The following is a 22,464-nucleotide window of genomic DNA, read 5'->3' on the forward strand; positions in this document are numbered from 1 at the left end:
TCTCTCCCACCCAGCTGCAGCGCTGCTTCATCTCATCACTTTCTGGAATGCTGCCTCTTGCCCGCTCCCGACATATTCCACTCTTTCTTCTCAAGGTGGATTGATTACAGACACCGGTAACGCCATTCATTGACCAGCTGTGGGTTACACCTTTACCTCTCTCATTGGCGTCATCATCTTACAGGGTTGACACTGTTATTACCCAGTGAGGAAACAGGCTCAGAGAGGGAGCAACTTCCTCAAAATCACAAGCTAACAAGTGGCCAGGCCAGGTTTCTCAATGAGATCACACTGGCCCCAGAATCACCACACTTGACTCTCGGTGCCTCCTGTGCTGACTCTGTAATTATCCACCTCTCCTGCCCACTCTGCCCCCAGGCCGAGCTCTTCCTGTACCCCCAGGCCTGCCAGGAAGCCTGTGTGTGGCAGGGGCTCCATAAACCTCCCGAACAGAAATGGTCTGGTGGGGGTCACGGTGACCCAGTATTCACAGCCTGGCCACTGAGGCTGACCTCAAGCCTGGAAGCTGGGCAGCTGCAGCCCTGCAGCTGATTCCTCCACAGGTGGGAACAACAGAAGGGCAGCGCTGGGGCCCAGCAGGGCAGGTAGAGGTCCCCGGCCTCCCCTCACTAACGCCTCCTTGCTAGCTCATGGCCAGCCGCAGGGGCCTCCCCGCCAGCCCTGGGTTTCAGTCACAGTCCCAGCCGTTCGGGGCCTGGCTGCGCCTCTTCGGGGCTGGAGTTGGGGTGAAGATACCCAAAGCAGGCCCCCTGGTCAAGAGGAAGGCGTGGGAGATTCATTTCCTTCTCCCAGCCATTCAGCGAGAAGGAGCCTCCCCCTCGTTACCACATCCCTGGGGGCTCTAGTTTCCCACCTGGAGGTGCTTTTTACTTCTTGGGGGAGAGCCTGAACCAGAAAGAGCTCTGGAGGGCAGGGAGAGCATCTCTTATTACCACTCCGTCATTCATTTCTTCAACGAGTATTTTCTGAACTGAGTAACCAAGCAACTGCATTCGGCTCATTTCTGTGTACTTACCCACTGCTTCCCTCACCCGCCACCCCGGGCCTTGTACAATGTCTTGACGTCATAGATGCTAGTGTCTGAAAGAATGGACAAATGAATGCCCTGGAGGACAAGGGTTCTAATTTCAACCCCACCTTGTACTGTTGGAGTGAAGTCTGTAAAACGCGGGCACATGTCCCGTCGTTGCCCAGCCCAGGGCGTTTTTTGTCCGAGTGAGATGGGGAATGTCAGTGCACTTTGAAAATGGTTTCTCTCTACTGAAACTTAAGAGGCTTGAGACTTGTGGTCAGGAATGGCAAGTGGTCTTGCTCTGGGCACTAACAAGCTACCACTGGTAATGGCTGCTGGGAGGAGTGGGTTGAGGTGGGTTCTGAGGCCGAGACCAGGGCAGTTATTGGTCAGCACTGTCTGGCCTGAGAAAAAGCAGTGGGACACCTGCTTGTCTTCCCCTACCCCATGCGGGGCTCAGCCCTGAAGCAGCATCCCTGCACAGCCTCCTTTGACCCATCTCATCCAGGGCCCTGCAGTTGGTGACATTACTCAGCGTCTGGCTGGCACCCTTGCACTGGGCCCTTTTTCCTCTTCTTTACCTCCAGCTCCTGGCAGCCCGAGGAAGCTGGGTGTGCAGAGCCTCACTTCCTCTTTCTCAGGGTTCTAGAGAGGAGGAGGCCTGGCTGCCAGGGGCCAGAACCTACTGGTAGGAGTTCTCTCCCTGCCTTGGGGGAGAGGCATGGGCACCCCTCTGCCCTGGGAGGGCCTCTGGGAATCCAGTGAGGGTTCCAGTAACTTTTCTCTTAGTCCGGAAGAGGGTCTGTGGCTGTCCTTTGCTCACAGATGGGTTGTTTTCTCAAGTCTCTTCTCCAGATCAGTTGTTGGAATATAGTGTTTCGTAGAGACAACAGTAATAATAATGGCTAATATTTATTAAGCTCTTGCCAGGTACTAGGCACTTTGCTAAACCCACTTGATGAATTCTTGCCTGACCCTCCTAACAGCACTAGGAGGTAGATTTGATTATGTCCCATTTTATTTGCTTAGCAGATGAGGGCACAGAGAAGTTATCCAACTTGACACACATCACACAGCTAGTAAGTGACTGGGCCAAGATTCACACCCAAGTGTCTGTCTGGCTCCAAAGCCTGTATCCAAGTCTGGGAGACCACAGTGGGCAGGGGCAGGCACTGGGACCTAGGGCCCGAGGGGCAGGATTAGGGGTTGGGTTTGGAGTAGCATCAACAGCTTTGGGAAGAGCTGGGGAGTTCTGCACACCGGGGTGTCACAGCCTGAGCCGTTTGTCAGGACTAAGGCTCCTGTGAGCCCAGCACTGGGCCTTGCAGCCTCTCACTCAGCCCTCACCACAGCTCTGTGAGAGTGAGATGGTCTTGTCTCCATTTTATGGATGAGGAAACTGAGGCTCAGAGAGGTGAAGAGACTTCCTGAATTAGCAAGTGGGTAGCAAAACCAGGATTCGAACCCAGTGTTTCAGACTCCAGAGCCTGTGCCTTGCTGCCCCTCATGAAAACAGCTACTAGTAAGTACTCACCAAGTGTCAGTTCCCTTACATGTACTATTTCTTTTCTTTTTTTCTTGTTCAATTAAGTTCCACTTTTTAAAAAAATTCATTTATTTATTTTTGGCTGCGTTGGGTCTTCCTTGCTGCGCGTGGGCTTTCTCTAGTTGCAGCGAGCAGGGGCTACTCTTTGTTGCGGTGCGCGGGCTTCTCATTGCGGAGGCTTCTGTTGTTGCGGAGCACGGGCTGTAGGCACGCGGACTTCAGTAGTTGTGGCTTGTGGGCTCAGTAGTTGTAGCTCACAGGCTCTAGAGTGCAGCCTCAGTAGTTGTGGCGCATGGGCTTAGTTGCTCCGCGGCATGTGGGATCTTCCTGGACCAGGGCTCGAACCCATGTCCCCTTCATTGGCAGGCGGATTCTTAACCACAGCGCCACCAGGGAGGTCTCAAGAGTCAGGATTCGAACTCCAGGGCTGCCTGTATCTCTCCTCTTTGCCTGCTGCCTCGTAGTTGATAGGCCCAGGACTGCCTGTTTATCCCACTGTCCTTGCCCTCAAGCAGTGTAGGGTCCAGTTGGAGAGAGAGTGTACACACACAGCAGTCCTGTCCCAGCTCGGCACGGAGCAGAGAGTGTGTTCTGTGCTGTGTGTGAGGTCTGACAGCCCCGAGGCTCCTGTGGTCAGGGAGGCTGCTGACAAGGCCCGGTGAGTCCTGGTGTGCAGAGAGAAGGGAGGCTGGGCTCAGGAACAGGGGCAGGAAGCTGGGGCAGAGTAGTGGGAGAAAAGCTGGGAATGGAGGTTGAGCCCAACTGTGGAGGGTCCTAACATCAGGACAAGAAGTTTGCCTTTATCCTGTTTTAGGGGAGGCCAGTGAAGGGTTTCTGAGCTGGGAAGTGACCCACGAGGGGTTATTTAGAGGAATGTGACAGTGTGTACAAGGTGGGTGGAAAGGCAGAAGGTCTGGGAGCAGGTAGTCTTCTGGGGAAGCTGTTTGGTGATACAGGCCTGGCCTGGGTTAGGGTGTTGGGAGTGGAGAGAGTGACAGGTGATGAAGGAAAAACCTGACCAGACCTAGCAACTGGCCAGGCATGGATGAGGGAGAAGGAAGGGTCTGCGAGGAGCCTTCAAACTGGGTTCCCCTGCCTCTGCCACTTACTGGCGGTGTGACCTCGGGCAAATCCCTTGACCTCTCTGGCCCTCTTTTCTCATTTGTAAACTGAAGGAGTTAGAACAGAGGCAGTCATTGAAGGGACATTTATCAGGTATCTGCTATGTGCCAGGGGCTGTGTTATATGCTCTTTGAGGTTCCTTTCAGCCCTTGGATTGTGCCATCAGCAGAAATAAGGAACTAGACAGGGAAAAATAACACTCATTATGACGCTTCAAAATTTACAAGAAGACCTCAAGCCCAAGCTTTGGGAACTTGGGTTCACGTCCTGATTCTGCCACTGTGTGGCCTTGAACAAGTCACTAGCCTCACTGAAAAGGCTCCTTAACTGTAACCTGGAGATGATGACGATAACTTTGCCTCCTGGGGTGTTATCAGGACTAAAGAGGAGAATATACGCCACGCGCTCAGCATGCAGCGGCACGCAGTGACCTGTCCCCTTTCCCTTCTTTCTCTCAGGAGTTCTATGAGCTGGCAGTAACAGTGCACACTTCTTAAGCATTTACTCTGTGCCACTTCACACGTATTAACTCATTTAATCCTCGCAGCATCTTTAGGAGGTGAGTACTCTTCTTATCCCCATTTCAGTGATCGAGGAAACAGGCACAGAGAGATTAAATGATTTGCCTTGTCACACATCTAGCAAATGGCATCATCAAGAGAAACCCAGCTAGTAAAAGGTGGAGCTAGAACTCGTGTCCCATTCTGGTTATTCACATTTTACAGATGAGAAAACTGAGGCTCAGAAAAGTTCATTGGACTGCAACCCCGCACACAGTCAGTGGCAAAACCAGGTTTCAGAGTCTGTCCATTGGTCTCAAACCCCCTGCCTTGACCGTGCTGCCATTGCTGAGGAAGAGATGCTTAGATGCTTAGTTCCATTTTAAACATGCTACCGTCGAAGTGGTGGTGAAACAGCCTAGCAAAAGTCTCTGGGAGCTAGGAACGTGAGACACGAATCTGCTTCACTGATGCATGCCAAGTGCCTAGAATAGTGCCTGGCACACGCTAGACACTCAGTAATCGTCAGGGGCAAGTGGCCAAACTGGAGATGTTATCTGGGACTCAATCCAGTGGAAATGATGTCTGGGAACATAGCCGAGGGCTGGGGATCCCAGGCAGCCCTGTGTGACTCTCGGAATTCTGTCTGGGGAGAAGCCACTGTTCTGGGGAACGCTGGTCTTCCGTGGCCTGGGGGACCAAGAGGCTCTGTGGGTAGAATTGTGGGTTTTGCATATGGCAGATCTAAGTTCAGCTTCCTGCTCTGCCAGCCTACCCACCTTGTGACTTCGGACAAGTTACTTTCTTTTTCCTTTTTCTCAGATTTTTACTGAAGTATAACAGGCTTGCTAAAAGTGTACAACTCGTAAGTGTTCTGTTTGTTGAAGGTTCACGGTTGGAACACACACGTAATTAGCACCCAGATCAAGAAACAGTGGTGTCCCAGGAGCCCCCCTTGTTCCCCTTTCCGGTCTCTGTCAGCCCCCGCCCCCAAGGGTAACCACGATCCTGACTTTTAACACCATAGATTACTTTGATCTATTTGTGAACATTTTGTGCTCTTACGTCTATGGGTATTTTTCACTTTACACAACGTTTGTGAGATTCATTCATATTGCATATGTAATTAAGGATCATTCATTCTCATTGCTGTATAGAATGCCATTGTGTGAATATACTGCAATTTCTTTTTTTTTTTAATCCATTCTACTATTGATGGGTGTTTGGGTAGTTCCAGATTTTGGCTATTTTGAGAATTGTTTTTGGAACAGTCTTGTACTTGTCTTTGGTGCACGTCAGTTCATGCACATTTCTGCTGGGAAAATACCTACGAGTGGGATTGCTGGGAGCGTATGCTGAGCTTTGGTAGTTAGTGCAAAACAGTTGTCCAGAATGGTCGTATGAGATTTCTAGCTGCTTTACATTTTTGCCAACACTTGAGAGATTGTGTGTGTGTGTGTGTGTGTGTGTGTGTGTGTGTGTGTGTGTGGTTTTTTGTTTCTTTTTTTCAATTTTAGCCATTCTGGTGCATATGTACTGGTTTGCATATGTATTGTGGTTTTAATTTGCATTTCCCCGATGACTTAACAAGTATGAGCACTTTTCATGTGTCTGTTAGCCATTTGACCACCTTTTATGAAATGCCTATTTGAATCTTTTGTCCACGTTCGAATTCAGTTGTCTGACTTTTTCTTACTGACTCATAGGAATTCTTTACATATTCTGGATACGCATCCTCTGTCCTTTGTCAGATAAACATACTGCAAATACAACTCTGAAGGTCATCTTTTCTTCTCTTGATGATCTCTTCAGATGAACAGAAGTTCTTAATTTTGATAAAATGCTGTTTATCTTATTGCTCTTTCATGAGTAGTCCCTTTGTGTCTTGTTTAAGAAATCTTTGTCTACTCCAGAGTCATGAGGTTGCTCTATTTTTCTTTTCCTTTTTTTTTAATCCAGAACGTTCGTATTGCGAGCTGCAGTCCATCTGGAATTGAATTTGTATTTAGTGGGAGGCAGGGGCGCAGATATGTTTTTTCCCCCCATTTGTGTATCCAGTGGACCCCGCACTGTTTACTGGGAAGAGACCATCTTCCTTCCTTTTTTTTTTTAAAGTAAATTTATTTATTTATTTATTTATGGCTGCTTTGGGTCTTTGTTGCTGCGCGCGGGCTTTTCTCTAGTTGTGGCGAGTGGGGGCTACTCTTCATTGTGGTGCGTGGGCTTCTCATTGCGGTGTCTTCTCTTGTTGCAGAGCGCGGGCTCTAGGCACGCGGGCTTCAGTAGTTGTGGCACGTGGGCTTCAGTAGTTGTGGCTCGCGGGCTCTAGCGCGCACGCTCAGTAGTTGTGGCGCACGGGCTTAGTTGCTCCGCGGCATGTGGGATCTTCCTGGATCAGGGCTCAAACCCGTGTCCCCTGCATTGGCAGGCGGATTCTCAACCACTGCACCACCAGGGAAGCCCCCATCTTCCTTCTTGGCACTGCAGTGTTACCTTTGTCGTGAACCACACGAACATGTACATGTTCATATCTGGAGTCTCTGTTCTGTTCCATTGGTCAGCGTTTCTACCCTTGTACCCAAACCAGGATGTCTTACTTGCTAAGGCTTTATCATAAGTGTTGATGTCCTGTGGTATAAGACCTTTAGCTTTGTTCTTCAAGAGTGCCTTGGCTATTCTTGGCCCTTTGATTGCCATGTGAATTTGAGAATGAGTTTGTCAATTTCCACACCAAAAAAATCCTGACTGGGATTATGTTGAATCTACAGATTAATTTAGGGAGAATAAATCCTTTTTTAATATTGAGTCTCTGCCAATCCATGAATATCATATATCTCTGTATTTCTTTTTTCTCTTAAAATTTTTATTATGAAAAATTTCTAACATTCAGAAAAGTTGGAAGAATTAATACAACAAATTCCTATACATTCACCGTCTAGATTAGTTATTTGTGTCATACACACACCCACACACCCACACACCCACACACATAATTCTTACTAAACCATTTCATAATAAATTATATACATCATAGACACCTAACCCATAAATACTTCAATATGCATCTCCAAGATTTAAGGATAGCCTCCTCATAATGACAATTCCATTGTCACATCTAGGAAAATTAATAGTTCCCAAATTTCTAATCTATAGTCATTTGTCCCCCATCACCCTCCAAATCTCTTTTGTTGCTGTGTTTTGTTTTTGGAAACAGGATCCAGTCTAGGATCAAGCATTGTATTGGTTTATATCTCTTAAATCTCTTTTAATTTAGAACCATCTCCCTTCTCCTTTTGTAAGTGACATTGACTTTAAAAAATTTTTTTTAATTGAACTATAGTTGATGTACAGTATTGACATTGACTTCTGTTAGAGAGCAGGCCAGTGGTCTTGTAGACGTCTCACATTCTGGATCTGATTGTTTCTTCATAGCTTTACTCTCACTGTGTCCTCTGTCCCTCTGTCTCCTGAACCTCCTGGAAACCAGAACTTAGATCTAGGCTTGTTTAGATGCAGATAAACCTCACGAAGGCTTCCCTGGTCTCCCTTTCTGATAGCCCTCCTCAGAGTGGCACGTGGGCAGGTGTGTGAAGCTTTAGCGCGGCACTTGGCGCATAGCAAGTTTCGGTAGGTGGCAGCAGCTCTTGAGATTTGTCCCCCACTTAGGGATTTTGCCCTAATGTTTGTTCCCCAGAAACAGCTTCCCTAAAGCTTCTCTTGTCCCGGCCAGGCAGCACTGGCTTCCCCCCGTGCTACGGCTCCCGGCTCTGGGCTTGGCCATCCCCCATCTGTCTCTCGTCCCCGTCTCAGACAACACAGGCAGTTCCACGTACCGGCCACCCCCTCGGACCCGGGAGGTGATGATCAATGGGCAGGTGGTGAAGCTGAAGTACTGCTTCACCTGCAAGATGTTTCGGCCGCCCCGGACCTCACACTGCAGTGTCTGCGACAACTGTGTGGGTAAGTGGGAGCCCTGAGAGGGATGGAGCCTTGCAGACAGGGGAGTCGCTCATGGGGGCCGGCGGGGGGTGGTGTCTGAAGTATCCAGGGCTGGGCGGGAAGTCTGGTTCACCCAGATTTGCTGTGACTGAGGAGGGGCTGTGGAGCGGGGGCTCTGAATGTAACCAGTGGTACCTTGGCTTCAGTGCAGGATTAGTGGACTCCTTCCCCCAGCTCTGAAGTGTGGGGCAGACACAGAGATGCCCTGAACCCTTCTTCCAGGCCTTGGCCTGGTCCTCAGTAGGTCCAGGCCAGGTTCCAAGGAGCCAGAGACTAGAGCAATGACATTCTAGATATGTGGCCCAGGGCCAGCTATGCCGAAAGACTTTGACCTGATTCCCAGAATTTAGAGGGACAAGAATCTGGGAACAGAGGAGTTTAAGCTGGTGAGGTGGAGAGGACATAGCCAGGCTTGGAAGCTAAGCTCCTGACCCACAACTGCAGTGGTTGCTGGGGAGCCAGAGGCTGTTTTGTCCCCTTTCCCTGCTCTCCAGAGGTCTGGCAGCTCTGATGGGGACCCAGGGTGCGCCCCTGGGAGGGTGTTGTAAGGGAAAGGCTATATGGAGGACCCAGGCGAGCTGAGCCACGTTGACTGTGCCCGGTCCCCAGGGCGGAGAGCTCATCACGCTAGCTCAGTACTCCCTGAGCAAGAGAACAGTGGGGAACACCCAGACAGCAGGAAGTGAAGTGGGTGACTCAGTGGGCGTCATTCATCCCTGAGAATCTGTCCCACCCCCTCCACCGTGAAGGGCCCTGGCCTGGGTGTGAAGCCTGCGACAGGCTTGTGACCCACATTCCCACAGGGGACTTTCCTCACTGGTCTGGGTGTGACCCCACCCCCAGGGACATAGTACTGGTGTGAGCTCAGCCCTCTGACTAGGCCTCCGATGCCGGTTCTCCACAAGTTACGTAGCGGCCCAGCCCCTCATTGGTCCTCTATTCCAGAGCAAGGGACAGGGGTCATTGGTTGTTGGCATGGGGCTGGGATCGTAGGCCAGGTGACAAGTACTTTTTGTGGCTCTTCTTTGTATCAGACACTGCCAGACCCTGGGATTCAGCTCAGGCCCTCTCATGGAGCTCACAATCGAATAGGGGTTACAGGCCAGCCCACCAATTGTAAATAAATATATAAACACACGTGGGCAAAGTGCAGCAAAGGATAAGTGCCGTGGCAACAAGGCAGATAACAGGGGCCTCACCTTGTCTGGGGTTGGGGGAGACTTTCTCAAGGAAGTAGCCTTGCAGCTGAGACAAGAAGGAAGAATTACGGGAACTGGCAGGTGAAGGACCAGAGGCCGGGAATGTCGAGGAACTGAGAGTCACGTGTGGAGAGAGCGAAGGGGTGGAGATGCGAGAGGCCTCTAAACACCCCTGCTGGTTGTGGGCCAGGGTGGCCCTAACCCATCTCCCTGGCCCTTCCAGAACGGTTTGACCATCACTGCCCCTGGGTGGGCAACTGTGTGGGGAAACGGAACTACCGCTTCTTCTATGCGTTCATTCTTTCCCTCTCATTCCTGACGGCCTTCATCTTCGCCTGCGTGGTCACCCACCTGACGCTGCGTGAGTTGGGGATGATGGTGGGAGTGCGGGCAGGGGCAAGCGGGCGGCCCGGGCCAGCAAGCTTGGCCAGGTCAAGGGACTGTGGTCACTCTCCCTTGAGCCATGCCCTCTCCTGTCTCTTCCTCCCCAGGCTCTCAGGGAAGCAACTTCCTCTCCACTCTGAAGGAGACACCAGCGAGATATCCTTTGTTGGCAAGGGGGAGCCCTGGTGGGACCCGAGGCCCCTTCACTGGGGCGGGTCCCCGCACCTCATCCCGTAAACAGGGGAATGGACTAGAGCCGATGTTCACGCTCTAGAATCCAGTCTACTAGCTGCTTCTGTTCAGCCCCAGGCTGGAGCCGATTCTGAATGGGCTGTTGTGGAGCTGGGATGGCCGAGAGCTCTCAGGGCCACAGTCCCTGTCCTTCCTTAAGACACCAAGCTCCCTGGACCATGCCGTGTCCGCAGTTCTGGTGTTTGGAATCCTCAGTTCCCTCTACCATCCATCACCCTGGGCTCATCCTGCCCTTGGGGTGCTCCCAAACCCTGCTTGGGGCCCAGGAGGTGATCTGAGATCACGGAAAGCTTACAAAGTTATATCCTTTCTGGGGAAGTAGCTCCACGGAAGGATGGGTGAGAGAGGCTGGCGAGGCCAGCTTCCAGGCACAGGGAGGCTCCCGGCCCCAGTGTCCGTGTGCCTCCTTGACTGCACTGCTCACCGTGCTGGAGTTGGTGATCTGCTTCTTCTCCATCTGGTCCATCCTGGGCCTCTCAGGGTTTCACACTTACCTCGTCGCCTCCAACCTGACAACTAATGAAGACGTGAGTAAGGCTGGAGCAACACCTCATCCCTGGGCCCGATCCCAGGATGGAGGCAGGGCTGAGGGAGCCTGGAGCAGCCGCAGTGCAGCCCTGACTCTCAGACTGCCAGGGAAATGCGGGTGGAGACATGAGGTGACCTGACATCTCCTTCCAGTGTTCAGGGCTGGGCCCCGGGAGACCCCGTGCAGGCTTCCAAGGCCCCCTCGGTGCTGGCTCCCAGGGTCCCGAGGTTGCTTTCTCCCTAGCCCCGCTAGAGCAACACTCACACCATAACCGTCATTACATTTGGCCAGCTCATTACCATTTCCAGAGTTCTTTCAGTTTCTTTCATCTCTTTGGGTCCTTTTGCCAGCTCTGAAGCAGAAGGAACAAGGATGCTTTTTCTTCATATGATGGCTGAGTGACTTGCCCCAGGTCGCCCAGCTGGAAAGGGACAGAGCCAGGGTTGCACTCACAAGCTCGCTGTGCCCGCCGCACTGCCCCTGTGGACAGCAGCGATGTGCCTGTTCTCAGGATGTCCTGGGGCTCTCTGAGGCATCCTTGTTGAGGGGGCCGGCCAGGACAGAAACGTGAAGCTCCATCAGCCTCCTGACCTGCTGCCTTGTAGATCTCTACCAACAAGCACTGTTTGAGCACCCACTGTGTGCCCAGCCCTGGGCCAGACCTGACCGCCCACCCCCTGCCCCACCATCCTAACAAACAACAAAAAAGCAAATGAGAGCATCTGTTCCAGGGCCACCATCTGATACTGCTCAGAGGCCCCTTGACCAACAGAAAATACATTTCTTGACCTCAGCCTGTCTTTCGGGGAAACAAACCTTAACGTGCCCAATAGGGTATCACATGCTGGGTGATTGGTACAGAGCAGAAATTATGTCAGCCAGCTTCTCCCAAGGTGATTTCCTGGGGACTGTTTCTGCAGGATCATACTAGGGATTAAGCAAAAAGGGATGTCATGGCCAAATAAGTTTGGAAAACTCTAGGTTAAACTCAAGCCAGTATCCTTTACTGCTAATCTCCTTAATGCCTTTGATAGCCGGCTTCACAGAGCTAGAGATGGGCAAGATTTCATCTAACAGTGTTACCAGAGAGTTCCCTATTTTTCAAATGAGGACTGAGACTCAGAAGTGGTGATCTGTCCAGGGTCATGCAGCAAGTCTGTGGCAGAGCCAGAGTTCACGGCCAGGTCAGCCTGAGCCCTGTGCCCTTGCACTATCCTCCCTCTTGGGTGGCTGGACAGAGAAGGAAGGGTGCACCCACAAAGTCTCCTTTGGAGGCTTCTCTTTGGCTCTGCTCTGTCTTGTCTTGGTTAGCGCCTCCTCTTCTGGGTGCCCCCCAACATCCAGCAGTCCCCCACATCCTCACTGAATGGCCTGGGTTAAGGGCATGTTCCCTGCAATAGACTAGCCAGAATTGGTTTCAGAATTTGCTGATCTTCCCCAGCCTCTAGAACAAGTGAAATGAAGGGAGGTACCTGACCCAGAGCTCCTTCCTGCTTGCAGATCAAAGGCTCGTGGTCCAACAAGAGGAGCGGTGAGGCCTCTGTCAATCCCTACAGCCATAAGAGTGTTATCACTAACTGCTGTGCTGTGCTCTGCGGCCCCCTACCTCCCAGGTAAGCCAGGGGGCAGAGGGGAAAGGTCATAGGGCCTGGCCTGGCCAGGCCAGTGGGGGGTGGCCCTGTGAGTCTATTCCTCTGAAAGAGGTTCTGGAATCAGCAGACCTCTCCCCACACCACAGATGCTCTCTGTCTGTCCACCATCCCCTGCTGGATGTACTCAGGACACTTGTCACATAAAGGAATTCTGTAGAGAGTTTTAACTTGTAATCCCGTGCGATCATTGTAGAAAAAAATTAAGTACAAAATACTAACAAGAGTGTTGTATATCACATGTAATCCTACTCCCCAGGGATAACCACAATTAATGTATTGTCCATGCTAGAGTGAGGCTGCCTTTCTGGTGCTGAAGGCTGGACTGGGTGGGGCCTCCGTCTTCCTCCTGGCAGAGGAGAGCCCTGGTGGCTCAGCCTTGCTGGGAAGCGCCCCCCTCTGTCTTGACACCAGGGGGCGCTAGATGTCCAGCTCCGGAGTTAAATTGGGCACTGTGGGGGTGGGGGAGGGAGGCTGGTAAGACTTCCCAACACCATCCCCACCTTCTCCTGCTCAATATCCAATATGCTTCTCTCTGATCCTGCCCCCCGGGGAAAGGACAGTAGGAATTGCACCATCTCCCAATGCCCTTTCATCCTTGCTCTTCCCCTTACCTGCAGCCTGGGAGCCCGACAGAACGCTGGACAGTTTGAATTAATAGTGGATAAAATCTGTGGCCAAAAGCCAAGTGTCCGGAGTACAGAGAGGGCCCTTCCAGAAGGGAAGGGTCTTGAGCCGCCAACTGGAGAGCAGCTCCCCCCTTTCCTCAGCCTTTCTAGGGCTGGGTCTTTCCTTGGCTGGGAGATGGACCCTGCCATCCAGCCCCCGGCCTGGAGCTCTGGTGTCAGGCAGGGCCTCATGTGTCCCCCCACCTTGTATTTTGAAAGCCTGATTGACCGGAGGGGATTTGTGCAGTCTGACACCCTGTTGCCCTCGCCCATCAGAAGCGACGAGCCAGCCTGCAGAGCCAAGCCTGATGCCAGCATGGTAGGAGGCCACCCGTGAACCGGGCTCAGTACTTGCCACCTGCTGGCATGTATGCCCCTCCGCACTCACCTGCCGCCCTCCACACCTGCCAGGACCCTCCCCATTTCACCCGAAAGGAAGCAGAGCCACCAAAGACTTCTCAAGTCTTTTCGTATTTATTTCCCACCCTGCGTGGCTTTCCCCACACTGTGCCATGGCTGTACCCTCTGCTCCCTAAACCAGGTTCCCACGGTCTTGGGTGCCAAATTCCCCCAGCTGATCAGTGGCAGGAGTGATAGGGGAGAGAGGCCAGGGCTCCTGAGGCCGCCCAGGGGACCACGCCAAGCCTCTGCCGTGCCTCTGAGCCGTGCCCCGTGTGAGTGAGGGTGCGGACTCAGTGTGATGCCTCCGAGGTGGGAGAGCTGCTGGGCCCTGCTGGGCCGGGGTCCAAGGGGTGAAGCAGGACGGAGGAGCAATCGGCTCTGGACAGCAGGCTGTCGGAGAGGATGCTTCTGGGGTCTGCTTTGGTCTGTGGTCTCCTTCATTCTTTTTGTGATAGCCATTGTTCTTTCTTCCATTTTTGTTTTTGTATGGAGTTGGCCAGTAGACTAGAGCTGGGGCTCCAGGTAGAGAGGGCAGAGCTGGGGGTGGCAGGGGTAGCCTGTGTCAGAGGAAGCCAAACCGGAGCCAGGCACCCGAGACCTCAGCTCCTGCATGATTCCTGGGCAGCACACTAGGAAGCGGGGGGCCTGGCCCTCTCTCTGCCCACGGACGGTTCTCCAGGGCCCCAGCCTGGCCCCTCACCTTCCTCCCAAGTCAGGTCTGGGGATGGGCAGCTTATACTCATGCTGGCAATACTTGAAATGGGTTTATTAATGCTGGGTATTTTGCACAATTTTATAGACCTCTTTTCTACATAGCCTTTTTTAAATGGAAGAAGAAAAATGAAGTCGGCCACACTGCTATCTGTGTAGTGCCAGGTTAAGGGTTATCAGAAGGCAACTTGGTTTTAATAAGTTTATTACAAGAGACCTTCTGGCCGTGAGTGAGTGAGTGAGTGTGTGTGTGTGTGTGTATGTGTGTGTGCGGTCGCGTGCCCGCGTATGAATGTGGTTGGCTCCCACTCCCCCACACCCCCTGGGCTGCCTCACTCGCCACTGTCCCCCTTGGGTGTCAGCTGGTGGTGGCAACAGCGGGAGCAGCCTGAACCATGGGCACAGGGAGTGTGTGCATTGGTCACAGGAGACCCCTGGGCTCCTGCGGCAGTTCAGCCTCACCTTCCTATCTTCCCCTCCTCCAAGGACTTCAGACAAACTGGCTGGGACTCAGCCGCCCAGCCCCCAGGTCAGGCTTCCAGCTGGGACCTGCCCAGACAGGCTGGGGCCTGGTCAGGTGGATGGGGTAATGGCTGTGGGGAGCGGCTGCCATCCTGCACGCCACACTCCTTCCTCCAAGGTCTGAGTATGGGACCCAGTGCCAGGGGCTAGAGTATGGGGAGTCGGCCAACTGGAGGCCTCCCTCCAGAGAAAAGGAAGGAACAGGGTGGGCCGAGAGACGAGTGAAGGTTGGCCTAAATCTGGGTCAGAAACTTAGAGGATGTCCCTCCTCTCCTGGGAGTTTTAGTTTCTTGTCAAAATAGATAGGAAATTGTCCCTCTGTCTCCTTCCTTGGCCCTTTAAGTGGGCCGAAGCCCTTGGAAGGTGACACAGGAAGTCCTCGCGTCTTGTCCGTCCTTGCTGCAGAGGCTAGCGGGTCACAGGCAGCTGAGAAGTGGCAGCTGCAAGGGGTTCCCTCTGGGAGAAGCAGCTTCGCCCCAGCCTCAGGACCCTGGGCCATGCTGCCGTGGCAGTGGGGGTGGGGAGGAAGCTGGCTAGAGGAGGGGGCTCCTACCTGCCTTTTATTTAAGCCAGTATTCTTTGTTCCTGCTTGTAATAAAATTTTTGTTTTTAAGAATTGATTTGCTTTGGTTTGGTTTTTGTTTGCTCTTTCTTTGCTGAGGCCCCAACTGGCAGCTCTCTATTCTTCCAGCCAAACTTGGTCTTTCCTGGGGAGACAGAAAGAAGGCAGGCAGCCCAGTGACCTGGCTAACGTTCTCCTCCCCTGGCTGGAGTCTGTCTGCTGGAGGCTGAGCAGAGGGGGCTGCAGCTAGGCCCCCGCAGGCGTGTAAGAAAAGGCCATCCTGTCTCTTCTTTGTCGCCTCTACCTTCCCCTGCCTTGGGGGCTTGGAGACCCCTGAGTTCTTCCTCCTTGCTGTCTTTCCATGCTGACCCCCAGGGACTGCTCAGCTAAGAAAATGTTTATAAGGCAGTGGATTCCAGTTTGAGAGCCAGAGCCTCCCTGGCCCCCGCCCCCGCCTGGGCAGCAGGGCCCGGCCAGACAGCTCGTAACGCTGGCCCACCTCTGGTATCTCCCCCAGGACACATGTCAGGATTTTGCCATCTCCTGCACAGCCTGAGGGGAGCTAACAGGCCTCTTTGCAGAGGGTTAGCTGGTAAGACTGTATCTCCCTGTCAGCCAGCACCGCCTGCTCCCCTCACACACCGTTTCATCCTCATCGCATGCCTCGCCACCCCCACGGAGCCCGTTCATCTGTCTGGCGTGTGGTGTGGTGTGTGTGCTGGCCGTGGTGGGGCCCCCAGGACTCCCCCCTAAGCAGAAGGGCCGGGGTGTTGGGGCAGGTCTAGAAGCCCAGCCCCACTCTGGACTGAGGAAGTGGCTTCGCACAGAGCAGCTCCCCAGCTGGAGCAGGAGGTGAAGAGCGAGGTCGGGGAGAGGATGCGCCCCTGCTCCGAGGTGCTGGGGCCCCTTCGGGTGGTGTCCTGGTGTGCAGGGGCCCTCGATCACTAACACTGTGTCCTGGCTTTCTGTCCCTGCTGAGCTTTCTCTCACCTGCCCTTTTTCTCTCCTGCTTTGTTGCCTGCTGCCCAAGCCTTGGCCCTTCTGTGGGGAAGAGGCAGGTGCTGTGGCACCCCTGTGGGCCTCCTCTCTCCTCCCGTCTCGCTAACCCTCTCTCTTCTCCCTCTTTGCTCTCCTGCCCTGGATCTCCAGTGCGTGCGGGGGCTTAAGGACCTCCTGAAGACCGCTGCTCTCTGCCTCTCCAGGAGCGGCCTGGGGGGAGCCAGGCACCCGGCACCTCCACCTGCCTAACCCGGGCCACCGTCTGTGCCTACAGGGTCTGCCCCCAAGCCTGCCCCACACGTGTTCTCACTAGGGCCCCCCACAGGAGGCAGGGGCTGGCCTCTCTGCCCCCGCCCCCCTCCACGCGGCCAGCGTAGAAAGCCATAAAGCTGCTGTCGGCACGATGACATAATACTATGCTGAAACTCGCCCTCCCCTCCTCCGCTCTCCTTCCCCTTCCCCGGATCTGTAAGGAGTCAGGACTCTAGGAATCTCGCCTTAGAGCCTGCCCAGCCCCAGAATCAGGCGCAGCTCTAGTCGAGCCGAGCAGGTTTCTTCACGGAGCCGTCTGGGGTGCTGACTGATGCTGCTGAACAAGTTCGGTGACTGTCCTAAGCACAGCTGGTCTGACGCTGTTCCCACGGCGCCACCCCCACCCCCGGAGCAGGTAGGACGCCGGGAGAATGCTTGTACCCTTTGCTCCAGGCACTGAGGGACTGAGCTGGCTCTGGCAACCCCGTGCTCTCCAGAGGAACTAAAGGAAACCAGGCCGGGCCCAGGAAGTCAGCTGAGCCCATGGGCGTGCGGTGGGTGCTGCTTGTCTGCTGTCCTGTACCTTTTTTAACCAAAATAAAGATTTCCCTCTTCTTGCCACACCGTTGGCTGTCTGGTACCACCTCTGCTTTGGGGTCCAGGGCTGGGGCCTGTGATGGACCTGCAGAACACCTGGCTCACCCTCATCGCCAGCCTTGTCAGCTGGTCAGTGCTGTCCTGGAGATTTAAAAAAGAGGCACAGCGGAGCCAGAAGTGACACAGGAAGAGTGGCTAGTGTCATCGTCACCCTGCCCCTCTGGAACTCCTGGTCTCAGTTCCAGAGACCTTAGCTGACCTCTGAACTCGGAAAGGTCCCAGCCTAGGCTGGGACAGAGGGTTTAACTCCAGTCAGGGACTGTCACACCCCTGAACTGAGCCCAGCCAGGGTAACAATGGAACCTTCCCTTTCCCCAGCTGCTGCCCCACATCGAGATACACACACAGTGTTCTAAGAGCTAAAAAATAATTACGGTGGCCATTCAGCAAGGGCTTACCCGTTCTCTTCCCTAAACCTATGAAGAAGGCAATGACAGCCCTTTTACAGGTGAGGGAACAGAGGCTCAAGAAAGGCATGGAAATTTCCCAGGGTCTCCCAGCTGATAAATCCAGGATTTGAACCTGATCTCTGCCCCAACCTCTGACCCTTCTGCACCACCCAAGGAATGAATTTGGCTGCTGTGGGAGGAGGGGATCTCAGGGAGAAACCCTAAAATTAGAGAATGTCATTCAGAGCCAACAGGGGGCTTAGTGATGATCTGTGTTGGCCTCCTTGTACTGATGGGGAAACTGAGGCCAAAAGGCAGGAAGGGACCTGCTCAAAGCCTTATAATAGAGCTGGGATGCAGTTCCACACCCGGACCTTATTCCATTCTCTTTCCAGTAATTCCACACTGTGTCCTCGACTGGAATGGCCTAGGAGACGTAGGGTGCTCTAAACAGCAGCACCTTGAGGAAGAAAAGACTCAGATAGCTGAGTCACTTAAAAGTAATCTCTCTCCCAAAGGCAACCAACTAGTACCGTGAGCTCTTAGCTGAATAACTGAACCCTTGTTCACAGCTAACCAAGGGAGAAGGTGCCATAGTTTCTCCAGTCACCTGTTTAATTTGATCATTCCAAGACTGAAAAAATTTCCTAGGAAGTTCTTTCTGAAATCTAACCAGAATCCCTCCTGCTACAATCAGAGCCCTAGCCTTTTTCTCAACGGAGGTAGCTATCTTCTCTATGCCACAACCCTTCAAAGCCTGCTATTACTGGCTAAGACGGATTGGTTGTCTGTGAGACCAGAGGCTTTGATCCTGCTGGTAGGATGGATGCTATATGAGAGGGTGGGGAGGTAGCAGGCAGGATGAGGAAAGCCCCTTTGGGCTGCAGCCCCCGCTCCTGTCCTGCTGACTCAGGTGGCTGACGGTGGAACTCCGTGCCCTGCCAGGGCCTGCTGCCTCCTGCCTGCCTGGGCTCCTGGACTTGGGAAAGGGAGGCCTGGAGGCAAAGGGAGGTGCCTGAGACAGGAACTGAGTCAGGACCGACAGGCCAGAGCGGGCAGGAGGTGTTAGGTGGCCTGGCCTGCTCATCACTGTGCGGAGGGCATAGAGCTTGTGGTGTGAACCCTCAGGTCTCCTGGCTCGAGTGGTAGGAAGAGCATGCTTCCTCCCTTGTGACAGAAGCATCTCCAAAATTCCTAGGCCTATCAGGCCCTGCCCTCCAGGTTTCTAGTGTTGTGGGATCTCCTGCTTTCCCCCAGGACTTGGGAAAGCCTGAGCTGGATGACTAATACGAAGGAAGGTCCTTGAGGGCCCAGGGCCTGCGCAGGCCAGAGGAATGTCTGGGCTGGAGAGCGAGGAGGCAGTGCTGAGCGAGTGCATCTGACCATTCATTCGTCTTCTCTGCAGCTGGGCAGGGTCTGGCCTTTGGCTGAGGCCTGGTTTGAGGTCCTACCTTATTTCATAGAAACCAGCTCCATATTAGTGCTTTGAGTGTGTATGTTTATAATAATAAACATTATTATCATGTGGATTTTTTTTCACGCAATGTTAATAGTTACCATCCACTCTACTAAGCGCTTTCCTCACAACAAGCCCCGTTTTATACTTAGGAGAACTAAGGCTCACGGAGGTTGTCACTTAGACAAAGCCACAGCAGCTTGTGAGAACTGAACCCAGGCAGTCTGATTCCAAACATACAAGGCTATTCTGTCTGTCATAGAAAAATAATACACATTCACCATTGGTAACCTGAAGATACTAGGAAAATCAAAAGAAAAAAAACCCCACTTTGACTCCTACTACCTTAAGATATACTCTGTAAATTGGTACTTCAGTGTATTTTGTTTCTAGCGTTTTCCGTGTCAGTGATCTGATTTAAGCAAAGCCTTCGGGATGGCAAGCCTAAAATCCCTTCTGCTTCCTTGGCAGATCTCATCTTTGGGCCTCAGAGTCCCTCCAGGAGGGGAAGGTGGGTATTCAGACACCAAGAGGAACTGGGGACGGACAGGCCTGTGAAATAGTCCTGGTTCAAGGATTAAACTGGCTGGATCCCAGAGAGAGGAGCCCCACCCCTGAGTCCCATCTGAGCTTTGGCTAGGGGTGGAGCAGATAAGCAGGAACACACCCTCATAGGTGCAATGCCAACACCTTTAGGTGAAATTCTTGGCTGACACAAAGATAGCACCTCAGTGAACAGGGACAGAAGATTGGCAACAGAGCAGTCTCCATCTCTGAGGCCTGTGCCAGGGGTCAGAGGTGGGGCCATGGTCAACGGGAAGGGGCAGGGAAACTTCTGAGAGGCAGGCTGGGGAAGGCAGCACTCAGCTAGGACTGCTGCCCCGTAAAACAAAATGGCCTGTGTGTGGGCTTCCCTGGTGGTGCAGTGGTTGAGAATCTGCCTGCTAATGCAGGGGACACGGATTCGAGCCCTGGTCTGGGAAGATCCCACATGCCGCGGAGCAACTAGGCCCGTGAGCCACAACTACTGAGCCTGCGTGTCTGGAGCCTGTGCTCCACAACAAGAGAGGCCGCGATAGTGAGAGGCCCGCACACCACGATGAAAAGTGGCCCCCGCTTGCTACAACTAGAGAAAGCCCTCGCACAGAAATGAAGACCCAACACAGCCAAAAATAAATAAATAAATAAAATAAAAAATAGAATAAATAAAAAGCCAAGCATTTAAAGCCCTTAAAAAAAAAATGGCCTGTGTGACAGCCACCTCCTTCTTTTCGGTCCTGTCCCTCTCCCCGGTTACTAGCATCCCACCCTGGGGAAGCAAACTGGGCAGAGTACCCAGGTGGCCTGCTTCCCAGCCTCTGACAGAAGGCGGGCTGAGTCAGGCAGGAAAGTGGGATAGTCAGTGAGCTGGGTCCCCACCCTCTGCGAGCCCCACTGATGCATGATGGCAGGTGGCTTGGAGGGGCGAGGTGACCTGGTGTGGAGAGCCAGAGGGTAAGTCCTCAGACAAGTGGCAACAGGCCACCAACTTGAAAGGGAAAATTGTGCTGTGATGGGGAAGGTATCCAAAAAACCTACTGGGTGACTGATTACAAAGGCTGGGCTGGAGCGTCAGAAGCCGATCGTTAAACACCTCATTAAGTGGCACCCTGAACGCTGCTGCTTGTGCATTTTGGGAGCTCAGAGGGGACAGGACCCTGAGGGGGAGTGAGGAGTGGGGGATGGAACCATTTCAGGTAGACTCTGGAAGAAGCCTGCATCTTACTTCTAAATACAGCCTGGAGCTCACAAGTCAGAAGCCTTGATGGGAGAGAAGCCAAAGCTGTGTGACCCTGAGCAAATCTCATCCCTCTCTGAGCCTTAGTATTCCCATCTCTGCAGTGGGAGTAGTAGTCACAGTCCTGCCCATTTTGCAGAGACACAGCAGAGACTATAGATCACGGGTATGAAGGTGCTTGGGAAACTACAGCCCTACCTAAACAATGAGTTATCTCACCTGAACCAATGGGGGAAATGTACCTGGCAGGATCAGGAACCCCATCCTCCTGCACCTGGCTTCATGGGCTCTGCCTAGGCCCACAGCGGTCAGGTAGCTGAAGCCATCCTCAGCCCCTGGAAGGACACGGTGAAGGAGGATCTGATTTGAGAAACTGGGGCAGCTACCTCATGTGGCAATGTAATGGAAACCCTGAACAAGAGGGGGCAGCCTGGAGGCTGGAGAGGTGTCGGTGCAGGTGTGGCCAACGCCCAGATTTCTCCTGCTGACTGTCCCAATGACTCACCCCACATCCCAGCCCTTTCACCTTTAAGGAAGAGCCGGAAAGGGTGTGGTGGGGAAGAGGAGAGGAGGCAGGTCTGGGGCCCCAGTCCCGCCCTCTGCCCCTCCCCACCCTGCTGTGGGCCTGGCCTTCCAGCCAAAAGGCAGGCCGAGAGCGGGAGAGGCACAGAACCCGGCATCGGTTCCGAGGCAGCCAGTTAGCCTGCCGCCTGTCTGTCCCCAGAGCCATGGAGAGAGCCAGCCTGATCCAGAAGTCCAAGTTGGCCGAGCAGGCTGAACGCTATGAGGACATGGCAGCCTTCATGAAGAGCGCCGTGGAAAAGGGTGAGGAGCTATCCTGCGAAGAGCGCAACCTGCTCTCAGTGGCCTACAAGAATGTGGTGGGTGGCCAGCGGGCTGCGTGGAGAGTCCTGACCAGTATCGAGCAGAAGGGCAACGAGGAGGGCTCAGAAGAGAAGGGCCCGGAGGTGCGAGAGTACCGGGAGAAGGTGGAGAAGGAGCTCCGGGGCGTATGCAACACGGTGTTGGGCTTGCTGGACAGCCATCTCATCAAGGAGGCCGGTGACGCCGAAAGTCGGGTCTTCTACCTGAAAATGAAGGGCGACTACTACCGGTACCTGGCTGAGGTGGCCACCGGTGATGACAAGAAGCGCATCATTGACTCAGCCCGGTCAGCCTACCAGGATGCCATGGACATCAGCAAGAAGGAGATGCCGCCCACCAACCCCATCCGCTTGGGCCTGGCCCTGAACTTTTCCGTCTTCCACTATGAGATCGCCAACAGCCCCGACGCGGCCATCTCGCTGGCCAAGACCACCTTCGACGAGGCCATGGCTGACCTGCACACCCTCAGCGAGGACTCCTACAAAGACAGCACCCTCATCATGCAGCTGCTGCGTGACAACCTGACGCTGTGGACGGCCGACAACGCCGGGGAAGAGGGGTGCGAGGCTCCCGAGGAGCCCCAGAGCTGAGCCGTGCCCGCTGCCCTCCCTGCCCTGCCCGCTCGTCCCCCACTCCTGGCAGAGAGGACTTGTACGGGGTGGGAGGCCCAACCCTTCTCCCCAAATGCTCTGCCCCAGCTCAGAAAGGCTCCACAGAGAGGAACCAGCAGAGCTGAGGCCGCCTGGACCCAGAGGATTCCATGCTTCCTGCAGCTGTCAGGTGCTCCTGGCCACTGGTCATTCCACCCAGCCCTGCTCTCTGCACCTCCGCCGCCCCCCGACCCCACCCCTGAACCTGGCCACTTCCTCCCCTTCCCGCCCCCCTCCTGCCCCTGCTACCTCTGGATCTTAGGAATTGAGGAGTATCCCACCTTTGTGGCTGAGAACTCAATTGTGTGGCAGAGGCTGGAG

General features: G+C 53.7%; 2 protein-coding genes across 2 annotated transcripts in view; both read left to right on the forward strand.

Annotated features, from left to right (window-relative positions):
• Positions 1-15,194, forward strand: part of ZDHHC18 (zDHHC palmitoyltransferase 18) — a 25,523-nt gene extending 10,329 nt beyond the window's left edge. The window contains exons 4-9 of the mRNA XM_024766880.1: positions 8,012-8,161; positions 9,623-9,760; positions 9,891-9,939; positions 10,460-10,562; positions 12,065-12,177; positions 13,101-15,194. Of these exons, the coding sequence (XP_024622648.1) occupies positions 8,012-8,161; positions 9,623-9,760; positions 9,891-9,939; positions 10,460-10,562; positions 12,065-12,177; positions 13,101-13,218 (671 nt within the window). The 3' untranslated portion in view covers positions 13,219-15,194. The remainder of the gene's footprint in view (positions 1-8,011; positions 8,162-9,622; positions 9,761-9,890; positions 9,940-10,459; positions 10,563-12,064; positions 12,178-13,100) is intronic.
• A 4,784-nt stretch (positions 15,195-19,978) lies between these two features.
• SFN (stratifin) lies at positions 19,979-22,347 on the forward strand. The gene has a single exon (XM_024766601.1). The coding sequence runs from the start codon at positions 21,337-21,339 to the stop codon at positions 22,081-22,083; it is 747 nt and encodes a 248-aa protein (XP_024622369.1). The 5' UTR covers positions 19,979-21,336; the 3' UTR covers positions 22,084-22,347.
• Positions 22,348-22,464: the final 117 nt, after the last annotated feature.

This window comes from Neophocaena asiaeorientalis, unplaced genomic scaffold (assembly GCF_003031525.2).
Source record: "Neophocaena asiaeorientalis asiaeorientalis breed wild unplaced genomic scaffold, Neophocaena_asiaeorientalis_V1.1 scaffold79, whole genome shotgun sequence".
Lineage (NCBI taxonomy): Eukaryota > Metazoa > Chordata > Mammalia > Artiodactyla > Phocoenidae > Neophocaena > Neophocaena asiaeorientalis.

Excerpts from the sequence above, each read along its gene's own strand:
- SFN (XM_024766601.1), top strand. The coding sequence starts at position 21,337 with ATGGAGAGAGCCAGCCTGATCCAGAAGTCCAAGTTGGCCGAGCAGGCT.